General features: G+C 51.0%; 2 protein-coding genes across 7 annotated transcripts; one reads left to right on the top strand and one right to left on the bottom strand.

The window, feature by feature from the left end:
* Window positions 1-1,574: 1,574 nt before the first annotated feature.
* On the bottom strand, window positions 1,575-3,143 carry RHNO1 (RAD9-HUS1-RAD1 interacting nuclear orphan 1). Of its 3 annotated transcripts, none has more exons than XM_069763010.1 (3): window positions 3,088-3,143; window positions 2,326-2,559; window positions 1,575-2,192 (listed from the first exon to the last, which is right to left on the bottom strand). In XM_069763010.1, exons 2-3 carry the CDS (start codon window positions 2,491-2,493, stop codon window positions 1,629-1,631), a joined length of 732 nt encoding a protein of 243 aa, XP_069619111.1. In that variant the 5' UTR covers window positions 2,494-2,559; window positions 3,088-3,143; the 3' UTR covers window positions 1,575-1,628. The 3 variants fall into 3 exon arrangements, with proteins under 3 accessions (XP_069619111.1, XP_069619109.1, XP_069619110.1); XM_069763008.1 differs by having other exon boundaries at window positions 2,987-3,107; XM_069763009.1 differs by lacking the exon at window positions 3,088-3,143 and adding an exon at window positions 2,957-3,081.
* A 123-nt stretch (window positions 3,144-3,266) lies between these two features.
* Window positions 3,267-12,383, top strand: FOXM1 (forkhead box M1). 4 transcript variants are annotated; one of them, XM_069762997.1, is made up of 9 exons: window positions 3,267-3,357; window positions 6,955-7,534; window positions 7,650-7,798; window positions 7,868-8,068; window positions 8,154-8,285; window positions 9,421-9,456; window positions 9,617-9,674; window positions 9,754-9,923; window positions 10,077-12,383. In XM_069762997.1, exons 2-9 carry the CDS (start codon window positions 6,991-6,993, stop codon window positions 11,196-11,198), a joined length of 2,412 nt encoding a protein of 803 aa, XP_069619098.1. In that variant the 5' UTR covers window positions 3,267-3,357; window positions 6,955-6,990; the 3' UTR covers window positions 11,199-12,383. The 4 variants fall into 4 exon arrangements, with proteins under 4 accessions (XP_069619098.1, XP_069619097.1, XP_069619095.1 ...); XM_069762996.1 differs by having other exon boundaries at window positions 7,859-8,068; XM_069762994.1 differs by having other exon boundaries at window positions 7,623-7,798; window positions 7,859-8,068.
* Window positions 12,384-16,213: the final 3,830 nt, after the last annotated feature.

The raw sequence follows: 16,213 nt of genomic DNA, 5'->3' as shown, positions 1-16,213 counted from the left end.
ATGTGGGAAATGTTACTTATTGATTATTTTGTGTGACATATCTCTGTGATTTAAGGGCATGAGAATTCAAAGTTTGAAAGTTGCAAAAAATTAACTTTTTGTAAAATTTCCATTTTTTTTTTCCCACAAACAAATCAAAGAAATGTTACCACGAACATGAAGAACAATAGGTCACGAGAAAATTGAAGCTCCAGAGTTATGACCTGATAAAGTGACAGTGGTCAGGAAGGTGAAAACAGGCTGGGGGTGAAGGGGTTAAGTTCTGTTTATCGATTGTATCAAATACTTTTTTCCTGCAATAAAATGCAAATAAATTATATAAACATTCTACAATGTGATTCTCGGGATTATTGTTAGATTCCGTCTCTCACAGGTGAAGGGTCTATACAGAGACCCCGGGATAAAGTGGAACATACAGAGACCCCCCAGGGAATAGTGTAATATGCCGAGACCCCATACAGGACATGCTTTATTGAAAGGAAAGCCCCCAAAAAATAGTATCTGGAACTCATCATGGATGAAGATTTGTGAGAGTAACCACGACAAACTGTAATTCCACATCACAGAACTCTGCCGCTTTCTCCACTCTCAGCCGCTTCTTCCTCTAAACTCGCTGTTCATTTCGATGACCAGATTATATACACCGCGCTCAGCACAAGGCCGACTGCCGGATCACTGAGGGATCAGCTTACAGCTGCCTATTGAAGGTTATGGGAGAAGGGGGAAGCGAAGAGATAGGCGCAGACCAATCCGGCTGCTTCTAGTGATTCCTCTCACCACAGAGATGGAGTCACAGCTGCACTGCTCAGTACTGCCGTATAATGACCTCTGCCACTTCTGAAAACACGCACCGGTTATAGGTTATACACAAACCGTCCAATGTCTCCAAAGGAAAAAGAGCGAGCAAGAGAAAGTCATTCAAAAGAAATTAGAACAACAGTTAATACATTTATTATCGCCGCAACCATATAAGAAGCCCCCAGAGCCGCTTTCCATGAAGCGATCAAAGAGTTATCATGTCCCCAATATAATCAGCAGCCCCCTATATTGTGCGCCTCACACAGCGCCATCCGCAGGGTAATGAAAGAGTTACCATTATTACCGCACAATGAACTTTGTAGGAAGAAAACAAAATAGCAGAATAGTGGATTTTTTTTCCTTCTTGCCAGATTTGGGATTTTTCCTCATTTCCCAGAACATTTTATAGTAACATGAGTCAACACTGCCCCTCGTCCCGCTGATGACGGCTGCACAGCGATGGCCGCAGGACGGGAATCAGGTATTGTACGTGGAATAAACAAATGTGCAGAAACTACAGACAGCCGCAGCAGAAAGGGGTTAAACATGCAACTCCTGGGTGCTCCATCACCACAGGCCCAGACACGTGCTCCGACAACACAGCCCCCTCCCCCCCCCCCGACGCGTGCTCCGACACCACAGCCCCCCAGACGCGTGCTCCGACACCACAGCCCCCCCCCCCCCCCCCGACGCGTGCTCCGACACCACAGCCCCCCCCCCCCCCCCCCGACGCGCGCTCCGACTCCACTGTACAGGCAAGAGATTGATACTTGCAGTGTTTTTCAGTTTTTGCCTTTATTCACAGTGATACAGTAAAGTGCAGCGAGGGCTCAGGGCTTCACCAGGATCTGGCTGCTCTTCAGCCTTCCCCGTGATTTCAGGAATGTCATCAGTCCCTGCCTCCTCCTCCAGGTGAGGCGCAGGCCGTATTCATGCTCCGGGGTGTCCTCCGCCAGGATCTGCCCCGGCCCGGCCGCCGGCGGTGTGTCAGGAGCTCCTGCCCGTCTCCTGATCAGCGGAGTCTCTGCTGCGCAGGTGGAAAGCAGGGAGTTTCGATTAGGGCTCGTCTCTGGGGTCCGTATGTCCGGGGGGCTGGGGATTCTACTGCAGTTGTGCCCCTCCGGGCCGGGCAGAGAGGTGGGCACCGCCGTGGGCACATTGTGCTCCGTCCTCCTCCTCGTGGAGCCGACTGGCGGAGTCTCTAGAATCTCAGCAGTGGAGAATGGTAGCGGAGGGAATCTGCAGACGCTCGGCTTCCTCCCCGCAGCTCGGAGCCGGCTCTGGTTCACGTCCCCGGCGCGGCTGTGTGCGGCGGAGCTGCTGCTGTTGGAGACATGGCGGCGGCGGCGACGAGGAAAGTGCAGCTGTGATCCCTGATCGAACTGCGGGGAAACCTGCGAAAGAGAAGAGACCGTCAGACGCCCCGTAATGGGGTCAGCTCTAATGTATGGGATTTCCCTGCAGCGCCTCCACAGGGGAAACACAGTACTACACGATGCCCACGACGACTCCCCCATCCCCCGTTACCCAGGACGTGGAGGAGTTGTGATCGGGGGGTCTGCTGGGGACATATTTGGGTTTCTCGGCTTTGGTGGGAGCCGCCCCGTACTCGTGGACCGCACCGTCCTGCGGGGTCTCCAGGAAGAGCAGGCGAGGCTTCCGCGGGTTACAGGCGCTGCGTTTCTTGGGCGGCATCAGCGCAGAGAGGCCACGGGAGAGAGAACCACATGGTGGAGGGGCGCGGAGGAGTCACCCGGGGGTCTGGAAGGAACAGAACGAGACGTGATCAGCGGAGGCCACCGGGTCACAGCACGAAATCGCTGGACCAGAAACAACAGAGGAACCGACAAATCATCCCTCCGCCACCCTCCCCAGGTCCAGAACAGTCTCTGCAGACAGCGCTGCAGCCAATCTATATGGCTCCTGCTAATATTATCAGTGATTGGCTGCAGCGCTGACAACATAGAGGAGCAAAAGTTTCATGAAACACATTAAAAAAAAAAAAAAGCACAAGGATTATTTTACTAGGCCATTAAAGGGATCGTGCAATTCTAGACATCCCCTTTAAGAACCTTGATAGAGGGGTTTGTTCTGGCTGTCAGACGGAAAGGTACGGGTTACCTGACAGCAAGAAAGATAAATAAACCGCCAGAATTACCGCGTATTAAACTGCTCGCAAAAAACAAACCATAACGTGAAGAAGTAAACAAAATCTGACAGGAGAAGGGTCCGCCGCTGCATCCAGCTGCCGGCACGGACCGGACTGACCGGCTCCGCCGCCCTCATCACCTGAATCTCCCGGTCTCCTCCAGATCCGCGCCCTCTCATTGGCCGCACACTACGACACTCGCCGCTGATTGGCCAACCGCCCTGATTGGCTCGTTCAGCGGCGGCTTCCTGTAGGCTGCAAAGGAGATGACGCAAAGCGCAGCCGGAAAACCATTGGATGAGATCGGTCATGTGACGCGACGTGCCGCAAAGCGCGCAAATTCAAACCGCTGCAGGAGGCGATAGAAGGAAGCGTCGGAGCCAGCGGGGAAAGAAAGCGACAGCTGAGCGGTACGGGGTGACAGGGGTGTGCGGTGTGGGCAGACATGACAGCCCCGGGCGGCTGCTGTGCCGGAACATGATGTCCCAGCGTGCCCTGCTCTGCAGTCCCCGGGGCATGCTGGGAGCTGTGGTGCCCGCAGTGAGGTAACAGAGGACTAGACCCACTACAACTCCCATCATGTCACATCCTGCGGCAATAAGATGTCAGACCCGCCGCACTGCGGACTCGTGCGCCACCTTGTGGCCAAGTACAGGCGCCTGCTGCCAAACAAATCCTTCCCCTCATATCCCCCACAGTGACCGCTTCTGACAGTCACCGGCCTGAGACCGCTGCTGACAATCACCGGCCAGTGACCGCTGCTGACAGACGAGTGCAATGTTATTCTATGTAACGGTGCAGATCTGCGGATTCCTTCTCTGCTGTGTTCTGACTGCGAGAAAATAATCACCGCACCGTGCAGAGCCTCAGTGTAAGATCCATCATCACTGATACATCACACGGGGCCTCGGTGTAAGATCCATCATCACTGATACATCACACGGGGCCTCGGTGTAAGATCCATCATCACTGATACATCACACGGGGCCTCGGTGTAAGATCCATCATCACTGATACATCACACGGGGCCTCGGTGTAAGATCCATCATCACTGATACATCACACGGGGCCTCGGTGTAAGATCCATCATCACTGATACATCACACGGGGCCTCAGTGTAAGATCCACCATCACTGATACATCACACGGAACCTCGGTGTAAGATCCATCATCACTGATACATCACACGGAACCTCGGTGTAAGATCCATCATCACTGATACATCACACGGGGCCTCGGTGTAAGATCCATCATCACTGATACATCACACGGAGCCTCGGTGTAAGATCCACCATCACTGATACATCACACGGAGCCTCGGTGTAAGATCCATCATCACTGATACATCACACGGGGCCTCGGTGTAAGATCCATCATCACTGATACATCACACGGGGCCTCGGTGTAAGATCCACCATCACTGATACATCACACGGAACCTCGGTGTAAGATCCACCATCACTGATACATCACACGGAGCCTCGGTGTAAGATCTACCATCACTGATACATCACACGGAGCCTCGGTGTAAGATCCACCATCACTGATACATCACACGGAGCCTCGGTGTAAGATCCATCATCACTGATACATCACACGGGGCCTCGGTGTAAGATCCATCATCACTGATACATCACACGGGGCCTCGGTGTAAGATCCACCATCACTGATACATCACACGGAACCTCGGTGTAAGATCCACCATCACTGATACATCACACGGGGCCTCGGTGTAAGATCCACCATCACTGATACATCACACGGGGCCTCGGTGTAAGATCCATCATCACTGATACATCACACGGAACCTCGGTGTAAGATCCATCATCACTGATACATCACACGGAACCTCGGTGTAAGATCCACCATCACTGATACATCACACGGGGCCTCGGTGTAAGATCCACCATCACTGATACATCACACGGGGCCTCGGTGTAAGATCCATCATCACTGATACATCACACGGAACCTCGGTGTAAGATCCATCATCACTGATACATCACACGGGGCCTCGGTGTAAGATCCATCATCACTGATACATCACACGGAACCTCGGTGTAAGATCCATCATCACTGATACATCACACGGAACCTCGGTGTAAGATCCACCATCACTGATACATCACACGGGGCCTCGGTGTAAGATCCATCATCACTGATACATCACACGGGGCCTCGGTGTAAGATCCATCATCACTGATACATCACACGGGGCCTCGGTGTAAGATCCACCATCACTGATACATCACACGGGGCCTCGGTGTAAGATCCACCATCACTGATACATCACACGGGGCCTCGGTGTAAGATCCACCATCACTGATACATCACACGGGGCCTCGGTGTAAGATCCATCATCACTGATACGTCACACGGAGCCTCGGTGTAAGATCCATCATCACTGATACGTCACACGGAGCCTCGGTGTAAGATCCACCATCACTGATACATCACACGGAGCCTCGGTGTAAGATCCACCATCACTGATACATCACACGGGGCCTCGGTGTAAGATCCATCATCACTGATACATCACACGGGGCCTCGGTGTAAGATCCATCATCACTGATACATCACACGGGGCCTCGGTGTAAGATCCACCATCACTGATACATCACACGGGGCCTCGGTGTAAGATCCACCATCACTGATACATCACACGGGGCCTCGGTGTAAGATCCACCATCACTGATACATCACACGGGGCCTCGGTGTAAGATCCATCATCACTGATACGTCACACGGAGCCTCGGTGTAAGATCCATCATCACTGATACATCACACGGGGCCTCGGTGTAAGATCCACCATCACTGATACATCACACGGGGCCTCGGTGTAAGATCCACCATCACTGATACATCACACGGGGCCTCGGTGTAAGATCCATCATCACTGATACGTCACACGGAGCCTCGGTGTAAGATCCATCATCACTGATACATCACACGGGGCCTCGGTGTAAGATCCATCATCACTGATACATCACACGGGGCCTCGGTGTAAGATCCATCATCACTGATACATCACACGGGGCCTCGGTGTAAGATCCATCATCACTGATACATCACACGGGGCCTCGGTGTAAGATCCACCATCACTGATACATCACACGGGGCCTCGGTGTAAGATCCATCATCACTGATACATCACACGGGGCCTCGGTGTAAGATCCATCATCACTGATACATCACACGGGGCCTCGGTGTAAGATCCATCATCACTGATACATCACACGGGGCCTCGGTGTAAGACCCACCATCACTGATACGTCACAATGCTGGAGCAGGATTGTACACCAAGGACAGGAGAGAAAACCCTGTCCACTGTCCTGTATCTGTACAGCACAGTGAGCGAAGCCAGAACCTGAGGCCTGTGGTCTCGTGACTCCTATACTGGACTGTATCTCTGACTCCCCTCTCGATGCCGTATCCAGCGGCTCCCCTCTCTTGTCGTCGTCGTCATCTCCCCTCTCTTGTCGTCGTCATCTCCCCTCTCTTGTCGTCGTCGGCCCCCCTCTCTTGTCGTTGTCGGCTCCCCTCTCTTGTCGTCGTTGTCGGCTCCCCTCTCTTGTCGTCGTCGTCGTCGGCTCCTCCCCTCTCTTGTTGTCGTCGGCTCCTCCCCTCTCTTGTTGTCGTCGGCTCCTCCCCTCTCTTGTTGTCGTCGTAGTCAGCTCCTCCCCTCTCTTTTCGTCGTCAGCTCCCCTCTCTTGTCGTCGTCAGCTCCCCTCTCTTGTCGTCGTCGGCTCCCCTCTCTTGTCGTCGTCGGCTCCCCTCTCTCGTCGTCGTCGGCTCCCCTCTCTCGTCGTCGTCGGCTCCCCTCTCTCGTCGTCGTCGGCTCCCCCCTCTCTTGTCGTCGGCGGCTCCTCCCCCCTCTCTTGTCGTCGTCTCGCCCCGGCGTCTCGTTTTCTCCCCTCTTATTCCAGCATCTCCCCCTCTCGTCTGTCTTCCCAGCATCTCCACTTTTCCTGTCTTTTCCTCACACCTCTCGCCTTCTCCTCTTGCAGGGTCTGCTTCCTGATGGCTGCCACTTCTGCAGCGACATGATGAGGTCGAGCCCCCGAAGGCCGCTGATACTGAGAAGACGGAGACTCAACCTTCCGGTTCAGGATGGGGTCGGAGGGGCAGGGAGTCCTGCACAGGGGCAGACCACCGTGAGCAGCGTCATAGGGGATCATAAGTCGGATTGTGGGGGCAGTAGAGACCTGGATGAACCCAAACCAGTGAGTCCAGAAGTTGATCCGCTCCCTGCCGGCAGAGGATCCGCCTCGTCCTTTGCTCCCAGATCTCCTGCTGAGTCCTCCAGTCTCTCTGGGGTGAAGATCATGGGTCACCCGACCATCCCTGACACCCAGCTGGTGATCATCCCCCCGGACTCCGATGTGGAGAGCATCATCCAGGCGCTGACTGTGCGGGGGAAGGAGAGCGGCGGCCCCAACAAGTTCATCCTCCTCACCGGTAACAGCTCCCTCCACTCTCAGGTTGAGAGACTGGGACTCCAGAGCAAAGCGGAGGAAATCGAGACCATACAGCTGGAGGCCACCGGTGCTTCTTCTCTCCATCACACCCCGAAGGAGGAGACGGAGGGTAAATACTGCTCGCTGAGGCTTTGTTGCAGTGTATCAGTCTAGGGGGAGATTATAACGATGATCCCGTCTGATGTCTGTTCCCATAGACATCGCTTCGTCTTGTGTCTCGTCAGCGCCTCCTGTGGAGGGACAGGAACTGGATGACAGTCTGACCAACATACACTGGCTGGGGAAGATGAGCTCCGACGGTCTGGGACCGCGTGACCCCAAACCTGACGCCGCGGAGGAGGAGGACTGCTGCCCTGAGAGGGACCCCGTAAAGGTGATATTCCGGTCAGAGGGGAGTTGTTCTCATTTTATGTAGAAGACTGACACTCTCTAGCACCCCCAGGTGGAGGAAGAACCTCCGGTTCCTGCATCCCCGCAGTCGTGGCGGGTCATCCCGTACGAGCGTCCGCCATACTCCTACATGGCCCTCATCCAGTTTGCCATTAACAGCACGGCCACCAAGAGGATGACGCTGAAGGACATCTACACGTGGATCGAGGACCACTTCCCTTACTTCAGACACGTGGCCAAACCCGGCTGGAAGGTAACGATGTCAGGGGGTAAGAAAGGGTTAATAATAGAGGTGGCCGATCGTCCTCTGCTGATCATCTCTGGGTATTTCTCCATAGAACTCCATCAGGCACAACCTCTCCCTCCACGACATGTTTGTGCGCGAGACCCCCAGCAACAACAACAAGATCTCCTACTGGACCATCCATCCCCAAGCCAATCGCTGCCTGACCCTCGATCAGGTGTTCAAGGTGCGAGTACGACCATAATGATCTACATACACAAATTATCCTGTATTATACCCCAGAGCTGCACTCACTATTCTGCTGGTGCAGTCACTGTGTACATACATTACATTGCATTACTGATCCTGAGTTACCTCCAGTATTATACCCCAGAGCTGCACTCACTATTCTGCTGGTGCAGTCACTGTGTACATACATTACATTACTGATCCTGAGTTACCTCCTGTATTATACCCCAGAGCTGCACTCACTATTCTGCTGGTGCAGTCACTGTGTACATACATTACATTACTGATCCTGAGTTACCTCCTGTATTATACTCCAGAGCTGCACTCACTATTCTGCTGGTGCAGTCACTGTGTACATACATTACATTACTGATCCTGAGGTACATCCTGTATTATACCCCAGAGCTGCACTCACTATTCTGCTCGTGCAGTCACTGTGTACATACATTACATTACTGACCCCGAGTTACCTCCTGTATTATACCCCAGAGCTGCACTCACTATTCTGCTGGTGCAGTCACTGTGTACACACATTACATTACTGATCCGGAGTTACCTCCTGTATTATACCCCAGAGCTGCACTCACTATTCTGCTGGTGCAGTCACTGTGTACATACATTGCATTACTGATCCTGAGTTACATCCTGTATTATACCCCAGAGCTGCACTCACTATTCTGCTGGTGCAGTCACTGTGTACATACATTACATTACTGACCCTGAGTTACCTCCTGTATTATACCCCAGAGCTGCACTCACTATTCTGCTGGTGCAGTCACTGTGTACATACATTACATTACTGATCCTGAGTTACATCCTGTATTATACCCCAGAGCTGCACTCACTATTCTGCTGGTGCAGTCACTGTGTACATACATTGCATTACTGATCCTGAGTTACATCCTGTATTATACCCCAGAGCTGCACTCACTATTCTGCTGGTGCAGTCACTGTGTACATACATTACATTACTGATCCTGAGTTACATCCTGTATTATACCCCAGAGCTGCACTCACTATTCTGCTGGTGCAGTCACTGTGTACATACATCACATTACTGATCCTGAGTTACATCCTGTATTATACTCCAGAGCTGCACTCACTATTCTGCTGGTGTTTTCTCTCTTCCTTAGGCCTCGGGCTCCTCGTCCGCCGCTTGCAGTGAACCGGTAAGATCTCTTCTATCTTTTTTCTCATCCCGTTCTCTATAAATGTATTTATTCTGCATCTTTCTATGATGTTTTGTGTGTCTATTCCTCGCCCTTCTCAGGGGGTCGTAGTCCTGGGATCACCCTGTTGGTATCAGACTTGCTCTTGTTCCTCTTTCAGCGGCCGGTGACCCCGGAGCAGAGCGGTGTTGTGCAGAGCGTCGCCGGCAGCGCGCGGGGTGAGCTCATGTTTCCTCCCTACGTTCGGTGCTGACTATAACTTCAGCCTGAGCTCAGATTTTGCTTCTCCTCCCGCAGCTCCGGAGCGAAAGATGAAGCCGCTGCTGCCGAGGATCGACTCCTACCTGATCCCCGTGCAGTTCCCGATCACGCAGCCACTGATCTTCTCTCCGCTGGAGACCTTTACTCCGGACCCGGGGGTCACCGATGGGCCCCGCAGCAGCAAACGGGTCAAGATTGCACCCAAGGTCAGTACTTTTTGTGCCTTGCTGTAACCGTCTCCTCGTGGGCGGTCCTTGGTATAGTAGCTCCACCCATTTTATATTTAAGCTTTAATCCGGCATGGACAGGTGATACATGGAGGGGCTGAGCTGCTTGTGTCCTGTTTGTTTCTCTTCCAGATTCTGTTGGAGATGTCGGATCCTTCCCCACTGGTCCTGACAGCTCCTCCTCAGGTCGAGCCGGACCCTGCTGAGCTGTGGCCCTCCCTCACTGCTCAGAGCCAACGGGCGAGTGGGTCGCGGAGGAAACAGCAGCTGGTGACCCCCCGATGTTCGGAGCCAGAGCTGGTTCTCCCTGACAGCAGCGCCTCAGACTCAGGTCTGGATACAGAGCTCTCCTTCCTGCAGGACACACACACCCCGGACGAGCCGTCCCAGCTGACCCTCGACGGGCCGTCCCAGCTGACCCTCGACGGGCCGTCCCAGCTGACCCTCGACGGGCCGTCCCAGCTGACCCTCGACGGGCCGTCCCAGCTGACCCTCGACGGGCCGTCCCTGCTGACCCTCGACGGGCCGTCCCAGCTGACCCACGACGGGCCGTCCCTGCTGGCCCACGACGGGCCGTCCCTGCTGGCCCACGACGGGCCGTCCCTGCTGGCCCACGACGGGCCGTCCCTGCTGGCCCACGACGGGCCGTCCCTGCTGGCCCTCGACGGGCCGTCCCTGCTGGCCCACGACGGGCCGTCCCAGCTGGCCCACGACGGGCCGTCCCAGCTGTCACACGATGAAGGCTACTCCTTCAAGACCCCCGTCAAGGACAAGTTCATGAAGCCCCCCTCTTCATCCACGCCAAGCAGACTTCCCTGCCTCCAGCCGTGGGAGTCCCCCTCTCCCCTCACCAGAGACCCTCTGCAGGATTTCAGCCCTGTCCGAATACCACGGGGCGCAGCTCTCACCCCCTTCAAGGACAGCTACGGGACCCTCAGCTTTTGGGAGACCCCTTTTAAAGATCTGCCATATTTCGGATCCCCCCCAGATACGATGGCCGCATTGTCGCCTTTTTCCCCTCAGGTGGAAACTTTAGAGACTCCGACCGGAGCTCGGAAACAAAGACGCTGCTCCAAGGAGCTGCAGGTAGGGGGCTCCACTAACCGCTCCCTGCTGGAGGGGCTGGTGCTGGACACGAAGGACGAGAGCCTCAGTAAGATCCTCCTGGACATCAGCTTTGGGGGGCTGGAGGAGGACGACCCCGGCGGCACGGACAGCTCCTACTGGGGGCAGCTGTTCAATGAGCTCCGATAGGACCAGAGACCCCCCCCCCCCAACGGAATAATGTTCTCCCCCTCTATAATGATGTTTTATCTCGGGGCGCCGCTCGTCTCCGCTATTTATATTTGACGTGTGGCTTTCTGTATTCAGTCGCGAGTCACTTTATTACCCTGCACCTGATTTTAAAGGGGTCGCCCAGGGATGAGCGGCGCCCGCGACATCGTATCCATAGACACCGGCCATATTGCGGGCGCCATATCTGACTATAGTTCCTGTGTCGGTAGAATGTCGCGGGCGCCGCTTATCTCCCTTAAAGGGGCGCACCTCATCCTTCCCCGTGTTTCCATGCCATATCGAATCTGTATAGTAGTTAGTTCTGCAGCTTCATGATGGATTTTCTTTTGCCGATTTTCAAGATCTCTGCTTGCTGTCAGTGAGTCGGAAGGTTTCTATTCCCTGGCGGCGAGCAGAGGTAACACGGGATACTAGAAAGTTGTAAAACTTCTTATAGTTCGATGAGGAAACTTTTATTTACAAAGAAATGTACAAGATTTTGACTGTTTTCTTAAAGGGACAGTAACCTGTAGTGATCATGGGGTGAGAGGGACAATACAGCATCGCATGTCTTTCAATGAGATGATTGACCCTACAGTCTTTAAAGGGGTGATAACTGGGAGCAATAGTGAATTTAACATAACACCGTCCCTTTAAATCCCAGCATCCTCTGGTGTTGAGCGCAGAATGTGCGGCAATTTCTGGTTTTTGGCAAAGCTGTGGGTCATAGAGGTGATAAGTATATTGTGTTAGCGCCCTCATCAGGTGAGGTGGCGAATGTGCTATTCCATGCAGTGTGTAGATAGTGGCCACCCTGATCTGTGCATCTCTGGCATGCTGAGGCTTGTAGTTCCACAGGTTCGAGACCCTCCTTATCTCCCTTAAATTTCCTGGATTATGTCACATTTATTGTGTTGCAGTTTTCATATCGTCCACTAGATGTCAGCATACTAACAACACCACGGCAGGAAGCATCTCGATTTACAGTCTGCTGCAAACTAATACCGACCCTGCTCTAATGCTGCCTGAGCCTAGATAAGTAGGCGCGTGTACTGACCAATGAGAGCGCGGCAGTCACTGCCCCGCCTCCTCCGCGAGCGTCAAAGATCCAGGTTATGGTTCTTATCTCTATCACAATATGTACAATTAAAAACTTTACCCCCAAAGGTCGTCGTGTCCGTTCATTACTAACCAAATAGATGAAGGTATTTGAAAAAAAAAAAAAAACAACCATAAATCTATATTTTTTTTTTAGTTTTTTCTTTAGTTAATACATATTTCTATGTAGAACTAGAATAGATTTCTGATCATGTTAAAAAAAATTCCTTAGGTATGAGTACGGGCAGCATCTACATGGCATACGATATCTTTGGAAGAATGTACGGTTTTAACACGTTTATTCTCCCCATCTGGTAAGACGTATGTTTTTTAGAATTGATGTGATGTTGTTTATTAACTTTACAAGTCTTTTGGGTCCCTAGTGACCAAGACCCCTGAGTATCTGACATTGGCCAATTAAAAGGGGTCGTCTTTTCGATAATGTCGATCTCTTCGGATGAAGCAGAAATGTTGAGGGCCTCTAACTTGTCTAAGTTGATCTTAAAATCTGATGTTTCACCAAAACTGTTTATAAAACTCGATGAGTTTAGGGAGGTTCCTGGTAAGGATAGCGAGAAGTAGGAGGACGTGTTTCCCACCTTCAGTCTCTTTGTATGTGGGTTCTGTTTATATTCTTTTTTGTATCAAAGTCTCCATTATGAGAATAAAAATGGAAGGGAACAGGGCCATCCCCGCCTCCTTCCATTTTGGATATTGAAACTCTGGGAGTAAATCCGTTTTTGAAGGATTTTGCTAATTCTTGTTACCAGTATCTTTACCCAGAGCTTCACATCTACATTTACTAGATACCTTATTTTTCGCTTTGTAAGACGCTCCGGATTATAAGATGCACCCCAAATTTTGAGGAGAAAAATAGGAAAAAAACTTTTTTTAATAAATTGGTGGGGCTTCTTATAATCCATGCGTCTTATTACTCACCAGGGGTTGTGGCTGCAGCGGATCAGGGTCCCAGGGTCGGTGCTGGAGGCAGGAGTGGAGCATTGCTGCAGGCTGGGATGAGGAGGTCTGCAGGGGGGCTCCTGTGCTGCAGGGCTGTCTGAGGGGGGCTCTGGCGACATTTTGTGAAAGACCAGAGCCCCCCGGCAGTTCGTCCATGCGTTCCTGTATGACTGACTCCGGGAAAATGGCCGCTGGAATCTCGAGAGATGAGATCTCAGCGCTGAAATCTCATCTCCCGAGATTCCGGCGGCCATTTTCCCGAAGTCAGTCATACAGGAACGCATGGACGAACTGCCGGGGGGCTCTGGTCTTTCACAAAATGCCGCCAGAGCCCCCAGCAGCACCGGAGTGGATCTCCCGGGACGGTGGCGGGCGATAGCAGTGGCGGGCAGCAGCGGACACCCCCTCATCCCAGCCTGTAACTGTAAGCGGTATATCCGCTTTGTAAGACGCACCCCCATTTTCCCCCCAAATTTGGGGGAAATAAAGTGCGTCTTACAAAGCGGAAAATACGGTATATTAGGCAGTAACTGCTCCATGGTTCTGGGTCCTCACCTTCCCATTAGGGATAGTTTATTTTCCTGGGAAGTAACTTGAGACATTAGAGCTTTGCAGTCACTCGCTTGGAGCGCAGGGAGATTTCACGAATTTCTAAAGGGTTTAGCATGGAGTCTGAAGTTATTATATAATATAGTCTTTCACAGAAAAGTCTAAATACTTCCGCTTTATCTTCGGTTTTATCAGCTGTTGTATTTTTATCTACTATACTTTTCCTAATAAAGGATTTTTCTGAGTATTTTTTTTTTTTTTAATTATTAAAAAATTATTTTTTTATTAAATTATTATTTTTAGGTAAGTTTGCTTCCTTTTATTACCATGCTCGTACAATTTTTGTCTACTGATAGATTTTGACTGTGAATGTTTAGTGCATCTATGAGATTATTTCGCAACGTACACCGGTCATCTTGGATATTTTTGGCCTAGGGATTCTTTTTATGAACGGACTCGAGGGCATTTATTTGACGTAGAATAGATTCCATTTCTTTATTTTCCCCTTTATTATATATATAATCTGATAGCGATTGAGTCGTCGGCCCTCCAGACTACAGACATCGAGGGGCCCGACTGAATTTTCCTTGAAGTATAGGTTAAAGGGTTTTTTTTCCGTTGTCTAAAAGAGTTTCGTTAAGTCTCCACGTTGCGCTTGGATGAGGCAATAACAATTTTTATGACAATGGGTGCGTGGCCAGAAATCGTTATGGGGTCTATAGTTTGGATTAATGGTAGCGATTTATTTTGGATTAGCAAATAATCAAACCTATGATAAAAGTATAATTTTTCCCATTGGGGTTATTTGTTCTCCATGAATGTAAGGTGTTTAGTGACCAGTGCGCTCCTGATCACTCTCTGAGATATTGTGGTATCTAGAATTGTCCTTAGGGGCATTATTAGATCTCCCCCACCATCAGGAGGCCTTCCGGAAAGATTTTTAGGGTTTCTAGTGCCTCAGAAAGTCAAGATTCTCGCTTATGGCTTGGCTCGTATACAATACACACAGTTACTAGTCCACCGGCTATATGTCGGGGTCGGGCTGGGATGCTAGGAGCCCACCAGTAACCAGGGCCGCACTTCAGCTACATGTGAATGGGACCTTCTCCATCACAGATGTAGATTACGATGATCGGGTCAGATTATTGCATGAATAAGACGCTGAATGTCTGTACATAGTGATTCATGTATCTAGTGCCAAGTGCTGGTCATAGAAGCAGGTGGTGGCCCAGCGGAGGATTCTCCAGTTCTCCCATGGGCCAGTCCAAGCCTGAGTACGCGACATCTCCTGCTTCAGAAGAGTGTGGAGAAGGGCAAAATGGGGGAGATGTGTGGGGAACCATCTCTGGTCAATCCTGAGTCTAGAACTTATTGATGGTGGGGAAGGAAGGACGGGAGAGGGGGGACTGAGGTTGGTAAGAATCATGAAAGATTGAAGATTTGTCTCGTCCTCGAATAACAGAATTCTTAAACAAGGAAATTCCTGATCTCCACCCGCTTCTATCCCACTTCTTTGCGAGAAGTTCTTCCTCAAGTAGGTAAACACCTTGCCACCTGGTTTTTGGAGAGGAGGATTTCTTCCGCAGGGTCCAGGCTTCTTTTTTGTTGATGAGGATACACAAACTTCTGGTCTAAAGGCATCCAAGAGGGTACTTCTACTGGGGGGAGGGGATTGAAGAACTCTCCAGGCCTTCTGAAGATCTGGATGAGTGGATGGTCCATCTGCCTCCCCACAAGATCTGAGTGACAGACTCGGGGGGGAATCCACTCTGTGGCCTATATGTTTTTAGTCTCATCTCAGGCCGGTTATTTCTTGTAGGAAGGGTCTCATGACTTGGGTGACAGAGAGCTTAAGAAAAGACCTGGAAGTGGGCGCAGGGTCCGCAGATAAAGCTTCGCTTTCCGAATCGGCTGAAATCTTTATCCTTGATCTGGTTTGTGCCTACAGACTTCATAGATGGTTTTTATTTTAGAAGCTGTTGTGGAGTGGAGAGCTTTTTCTTTAGCAATGTTTCTAATTCTTGTTTACATGCGATGGATTCTACAGAGTCTTTTATACGCCGTTTGTTTGTTTTGAGCATAAAATCAGCACTAGTTGATCAGGTAGGAATTTTGGGCTGGTGTCTCTTTTTAGTATAGTCACTTGTAGTGCGATCAGGTGACCAGTAGGTGGCAGTGACGAATAAAGAATGAAAATATCACAAGTATCCAAAATGTCAGGAATAAAGATAATTCTCAGTGTGAAAAACCTCTTAGGTCCCTTTCTCAGGTACAGTATAACAAAGTTTCTGAAGAAACACAAATATATGTACAAACAAAAAAAAGAGCATCGTATAATAAATCAACCTTTGAATAAACAAACTGAGCTCAGAGAATGAATCCTTAAT

This window comes from Ranitomeya imitator, chromosome 4 (genome assembly GCF_032444005.1).
Source record: "Ranitomeya imitator isolate aRanImi1 chromosome 4, aRanImi1.pri, whole genome shotgun sequence".
In the NCBI taxonomy this organism is placed as follows: Eukaryota; Metazoa; Chordata; class Amphibia; order Anura; family Dendrobatidae; genus Ranitomeya; species Ranitomeya imitator.
Note: the sequence above shows the minus strand (reverse complement) of the source record. Positions and strands in the feature narration are given on the sequence as shown.

What these genes read in the sequence shown, in the direction of transcription:
- RHNO1 (XM_069763010.1), bottom strand. Translation starts at nt 2,493, where the DNA reads ATGCCGCCCAAGAAACGCAGCGCCTGTAACCCGCGGAAGCCTCGCCTG. An exon ending in ACAACTCCTCCACGTCCTGG is followed by an intron (nt 2,193 to 2,325) that starts GTAACGGGGGAT and finishes TCTCTTTCGCAG; the next exon opens with GTTTCCCCGCAGTTCGATCA.
- FOXM1 (XM_069762994.1), top strand. Translation starts at nt 6,991, where the DNA reads ATGATGAGGTCGAGCCCCCGAAGGCCGCTGATACTGAGAAGACGGAGA. An exon ending in CCGCCGCTTGCAGTGAACCG is followed by an intron (nt 9,457 to 9,616) that starts GTAAGATCTCTT and finishes TTCCTCTTTCAG; the next exon opens with CGGCCGGTGACCCCGGAGCA. An exon ending in GGGTCAAGATTGCACCCAAG is followed by an intron (nt 9,924 to 10,076) that starts GTCAGTACTTTT and finishes TTTCTCTTCCAG; the next exon opens with ATTCTGTTGGAGATGTCGGA.